The 6,000-nt window shown below is 51.0% G+C and overlaps 1 protein-coding gene across 1 annotated transcript in view; it reads left to right on the top strand.

The window, feature by feature from the left end:
• Positions 1–4,815: 4,815 nt before the first annotated feature.
• SIM1 (SIM bHLH transcription factor 1) overlaps positions 4,816–6,000 on the top strand; it is a 49,217-nt gene continuing 48,032 nt past the window's right edge. The window contains exon 1 of the mRNA XM_068936446.1: positions 4,816–4,990. Within this exon, the coding sequence (XP_068792547.1) occupies positions 4,816–4,990 (175 nt within the window). The remainder of the gene's footprint in view (positions 4,991–6,000) is intronic.

The following is a 6,000-nucleotide window of genomic DNA, read 5'->3' as shown; positions in this document are numbered from 1 at the left end:
GGAAGGTTTTCCCTGCATAAGAAATGGCAACCTTATTCTTTAGGGGGGGCTAGTAAAACGCATCCAAACCGATAAACCAATAAATATATCAAAGTACGCCAGACTGTGCTGGAAAAGGAACTGGATCAGACTTGTCCCGTAGGGCAATGACCCAGTAAGATTTTTTCCCGAATTTTGATTTGCATAGCTCTCTCGCTCGCTCCTTCTCTGCCCGCACACACACGCGTGCACACGCACACACTGCAGTATACACTGCATCTTGTGTCTGGCTACACAAGTTTTCCACTACACGGATTCGGAAACCTGCCTGTGAAATGCTCTTTGTTTTCACGCAGCCTTTCTTCAGTTATCCCATTTTATAAAGCTTATTTTTAAAGCAAATTGCCTTCCAGTACCTGATTGATTATTCAACTTTCCAATATTCTCTATTTTCCAGACTATATTCGCATCGGGGAGTAAATTCGTCTGAGCACATCTATATGGTTTTTAGGCAGCCAGAGGTTCCCTTTTCGGACCCGCTCCCTATTTTTGCTGCCTCGCAGTACCGGAAGGCAAACTACAGCAGCCCAGCGCCCAGTTACTCCGTTTTCCCCGTTTCAGTGGCGGCAGGGGCAGACAGCGAGGCGCAGAAAGCAGGCGAGGGGTAGGAAATGCCGTTCCCCCCTTTCCTCTGGGAAAGGCTCAGCCCTGCCACTCGCAGGTGCCCCTTCCGCGGGGTTAATGCGCTCGGCTTTGTAACCTCCGCTCCGGGGGCTCGTGCGCTGAGGATCGCCTCTCGTACAGTCATCTCGGAGCGGTGCATTCGCTCTATTTATTAAACAACATAATCTACCGCATTCTTGGATAAATGAGCTTCGTTGGGACACGACATCAGCCTTGCTTAGCCCACCATGAATGACATCGGGCTCGTGATTGATATGAAAACCCCCATGCTAATTTTGCTGCAGTAGACTCAGTTTCTCTGTGTGCATTGAACGGGGCAGTGCTAGCTCTGATATCCGCCTTCAAAAGGCACATATTTTGTCAAAGAAAAACAAGCCTAATGTCTCCGAAACAGCCTAATTCTCCGATCGTTCAGAAACTGCCTCTTGAAATCTGCTGGGAAATGTTAGCATACTGACCGCGGTGTTAATAATTTTGTAACACGATGATTTTATCTATGCTTAGTATAACTTTGAAAGCTGAATAATTGCCTTTTATATGTTGCTCCTTTCGTATCTTGTACTTTATCTACCGGAGCATTTATACATTAAAAATCTAAATATGAACGGACAGCTTGGCTCGCCGAATCCGCGTCTCTGGGCTCTCCTCAAAGTGCCACAGGACGAACCACGGCGACTTTTGGTACCGACCCACACTGCGTTGTAGAGAAGAAGCTCCTGGGGACACTGGGAAACCAGCCTCTCTGTAAACTGCTGTCCACCCTGAGATTATGGGGAATTCAGTAAGGTGGCTGCTCACGTCTTCCTGGCATAAATTAGCAGAAGTGTATCTGACTGATTTATTTATTTTTCCCAAACTAAGGGTGTTATAAAAGGCACTTTCCGCAGCTCGTGTTGACAAATAATTCGTGAGCTACCTGACAGTGTTAGTCCAGTTGTTGCCCAGATGTCTAAATATCCCCTAAGAGACGTCAGTGCCGTTTAGCGAGAGAATTGCCTCAAATGAAAACCAGAAGGAAGATAGGTTTTCTCCCCGCTCAGAAAACACTCTACACCTGACGGCAGTAACACAGGAAAGGGTTTTTTTTTTTTTTTAGAGCCGGTATCACCTTCCTCCATAGCAACGATCGCTTTAAGACGTGGCTGTGGGGGGGAGTCTTTTTTTTTTTTTTGTTTAATCCATACCTTCACTAAATGACTTGCGTTCGCGTTTGTTTAACAACGGGGGGCTTCGGTAAACAAGACAATCAAAAGAACATTTGAGACTCTGTGGATACATTTCTCTGGTGCTTGTAGACGTCTGGACACCCAGAGGAGTTCTTGAGTTCTTTTCCTTCTATCGTTTCTTTATTTACCCCGATGAGCGTAGGGAAATCTTTTAACCAAAGCGAGATTTAAGGTGATAAGCAGTGAACAGGCTGCCGGTACTGGAAGCCTGAGCTTCGAGTTGTACCACTCCGTGAAGCAAAAAGGACGGCGTGTTTCAAAGGCTATTTGTAGACATTTTTGTTCTTTCGAAAACCAATAACGTTTATTCTTGCTTGAAATATTTGGAGGGTGGATTTACCGGTGCAATTTAATTTTAAATAAGTCTTTTCACGGAACGCTTACGCCAACTCTTTTGGGAATTTTATCAGGTTTTTTAGCGTCCCTTACGGTTTTAAGGAAGACTGTACGACCCTTCTTTCACCCAGGGTCTTTCTGCTCTATCTACTCTTTTTTAGGAGTGAGCAGTTAAAGCTGCCTCTGCCTTTTTCCAGGGGACCAGCGAGCTTAGGGAGACCCTCACTCCCTGGGAAAGAAACCTCTTCGGTCGACACTTACTTGCTGGGAGTTTTAAAGTGCCGCTGCCTCGTGATGCAGGAGCTTTCTGTCTATTTTGCTTGTTTGTTTTTTGTTCCCCCCTCTCCCCCCCTCGCAGCGTGCACCAAGAAGATTTGTAAAATCGCCCTCCTCGGCGCTCCCCGCCCCCCCGAGTGGCGCGGCGGCCCCGGGCTCAGCCGTATCGCGCTTGGGGCCAGCGGACGCGGCTGCCGCTGCCCTCTCCCTCCCTCTCCGGCGCGGCCGGCCGCCGGGCAGGGCGGCGGGACGGCACCGCCGACTGTCACAACGCGCAATACTGAGGCACCCGCGGCTGCTGCGGAGCCGCGGAAAATAATAGCGAAAATAATAGATAATAATTTAACAACAAACTGAAAAAGCAGCTTCTCCCTCCCCCCCCCCCCCCCCAGCACAGCCCCGTCACGGCGCCGCGGCCCGCAGAAGCGCGGCGCGGTGCCGGCTGCCGGCAGGTACGCGCGGGGAGGGAAGGGGGCGGGGCGCCTCCTCCGCCCCCCGGGTGGGTCCGTCCGTCCGTCCGTCCGTCCGTCCGCGGGCGGCGGCGGCGGCGGGGTCAGAGGGCGGGCGGGAGGCGGGGGGGGCGGGGGGAGTGCCCGCGGCGCGGTGACGTCAGGCGGCGCCTCCGCCAGTGGGAGGCCGGGCGCGGGGCGGCGGCGGCCAATGGGAGGCGAGGCGGGTCCGTGAGTGGCGTTAAGGGAGGGCCGGGCTGCGGCGGGGCGAGAAACGAAGTTGTGCTAAAAGGGCTTTTAGCGATAAAGAAGTTATTAGGCGTTTCTCAGCCTCAAATTAGGGATCCTTCATTAACAGCGGCCTCGTCCCCGTTCCTCATTCCTCCCCCCCCCCCCCCCATTATGTACGAGGAAGAGTCTGGGAACAGATAAAGGGTGCGGGGCGGCGGCGGCGATGTCCGTCCGCCCGCCGGTGTGAGCAGCGGGGACAGGCGCAAACTCCCCCCCCCAACCACCACCTTCCCCCCCCCCCCCGCTATTAATGATCCAATTAAAGAGTTGGGCTCCTCGCCCCGGGAAAGCTCGCTGCAGGCTGCTCAGCTCAGGGACTCAAGGTAGGTGAAGGAAGACCTGGCAGCCCGCGCCGGGCGGCAGCCTCAGGCAGGAGCGGCGGCGGCGCGCGGGACTCCCACGCCGGGGCCGAGCCCTCGTGGGCGCTTTCCCACGCTGGGGGGGGGGGAGAAAGGAAAAAAAAAAATCTCGGTTGGAAAAATGTGCTTGGAAAATGTGCTCCTGGCGTGGGCAGGGCCGGGCATCCTCTCCCGGCCCGCGGGCAGCTCGGGCCAGCGGGACACAAACCCGCCGTCCCCACTATAACAGCACCCAAGGAAAGAAAAAACAAACCCCCCTCCCCCCCCAAAAAAAAAACAAATCAGAAATACTCTGAGATCGGAAATGTTTGCCCGTGCTTCGAGAGCTGGCAGTGAGTGGGGAGTGTTTGTGTCCCCGCTGCCACCCCGAGGGAGTGCGACGGGGACGGTGTAGCCGGGCTAGCGTCGAGAACAGCCGGTAACTCCTCAGCCTGTGGCTGCTGCCGCCGGCGTTTTGTCTGCGGTTTGTTTTCGTTTTGGTCACGAAGTGCACACCTGGGCTGGGAAAGGTGAGGGGTGTGGGAGGAGAGCGCGGCGAAGGTTGCTCCTTGGGCGCGCTAGATGTGAAAACATACCTTTTTTTTTTTCCCCTCCCCTCTGGTGGGAGAAAATACTACACCCGTCGGAGGCTATTTGTTCATTATTATTTCTCGAGGCTGTAATGAGCAGGGCTCCGCGGCAGCACCGTGTAACGGATCTCTCATCCCAGGACTGCTGTTGTCTTCACAGAGGCTCCCGGGAAGTCACCCAGCGCCCTCGGAGGCAGCCTAAGGCCGGGCGTTTCAGGCCTCGGATTGACAGCGGATCACGGGAAGACACGGGATTACTATGACCCTGTTCAGAGGAGCTATGCTAACTGCGACGAGTAGGAAAAAAGGCCAGAAATACCTCATTTGGTTGCTGTGTGGTGCCTCAGGCTTTTAGCTTTTTTTTTTTTTTTCCTGCAGTTGCCTGGAGTCTCTGCGCTGCACTGGATAAATGCCTTTCCCATCCGATTGACTCTTTTTTTCAGCGAATATTTCTTAAGAACATCTCTCTGGTCCTCAATACTTGCTTCAATTTTTACGCAGCAGACCGATTTCGCAGAGTAATGGCTGCGCTCAAAGTCACTGCCTGATGCTTCGGAGAGATGAATTGCAGCTGAAAGTTTCCCTTCCACCTTTGGATGAATCTGTGGAGCTTAAATTATAGGAAGGAAGGGGGGAAAAGAACACGATGAAAGAGAAGTCCAAAAATGCTGCCCGGACTAGGCGGGAGAAAGAAAACAGTGAATTTTATGAACTGGCTAAATTACTGCCCTTGCCCTCAGCTATCACCTCTCAGCTGGACAAAGCATCCATAATCAGACTCACCACCAGCTATTTAAAAATGAGGGTGGTTTTTCCGGAAGGTAGGTGGGAATGACTATTCGCCTGTATTTCCATTCCAATCCAGGTATCGCTTGCTTTCAAGTAAATTGCATAGGGTCGTGTGCTCGGAGGCAGGGTGCTCTCCACTGTCACTTTTGTCTGTCGTAAATACTTTCACTTCAGTTCATATGACAGGTTTGGTTGGGGACTTACAGTGCTTTTGTCAACACTTCAAGACACTGAGCTCTGCTGCCTATTTTACTAAAGCAAACATGAGTTTCTTTTTCCCCAGTCTGTGGGATCTGCATCCCCTGCGAAGCACGTGCATTGCAAAAGAGGGGACGATTCACCCATATTTATAGCTATACTATGGGGGAAGTTAATATATGGGTAAATATTTACATAAGTCTATGCAAAGTCCTAAAGCCTTAGTTCAAGCATCGAGCAAAGGTACGCTTTACAGGTACCGTGCTTAGCGCACACACAACCTAAATAAATAAGCCACGCTCGCTGAATTGCATTATGAATGTGGTGTGTCTCGCTCTGCAGATCATTAGCACAGTTCGAGGGTGTTAATCGACCTCGGAAATTTTTAATAGAAGTTTTATGCTCAGACATACTGAGATTCCCCTTAACAATGCAAACATCGGATCAGAGCGTGGGTCTGATTCTCGTCGACAGTCAGGCAATGATAAACATTGACTTCCACCAGAGGAGCAACAGTCCCGCCTGTCTAGCAATATCAGACTTAAGCGTGCCGGTCTATTTTGAGTATGCCTTGCTTTTACGTAGAATTAGGATTTAAAGCGACCATCTTGGGGCTTCTAAGAAAAACAAACAGCATACAAAATTAAGAAGGTCGGAATAAAGTTCGCCTGTATTCTCAGTCTAATGCTTTTATAAGGAGTAGAAAAAAAATTTGAAAAAATGCTTCACGAATCTCCTATTTAGGTCAACCCAATTGAGATATTGTCTGCATGAAAGAAAAAATACTGAGAGCTTTCTTCTGACCTAATAACAACATTCACTACTTTCTCTCGTTTAAATGTGT

The sequence above is a fragment of the Struthio camelus genome, chromosome 3 (assembly GCF_040807025.1).
Source record: "Struthio camelus isolate bStrCam1 chromosome 3, bStrCam1.hap1, whole genome shotgun sequence".
NCBI classification, from domain to species: domain Eukaryota; kingdom Metazoa; phylum Chordata; class Aves; order Struthioniformes; family Struthionidae; genus Struthio; species Struthio camelus.
Note: the sequence above shows the minus strand (reverse complement) of the source record. Positions and strands in the feature narration are given on the sequence as shown.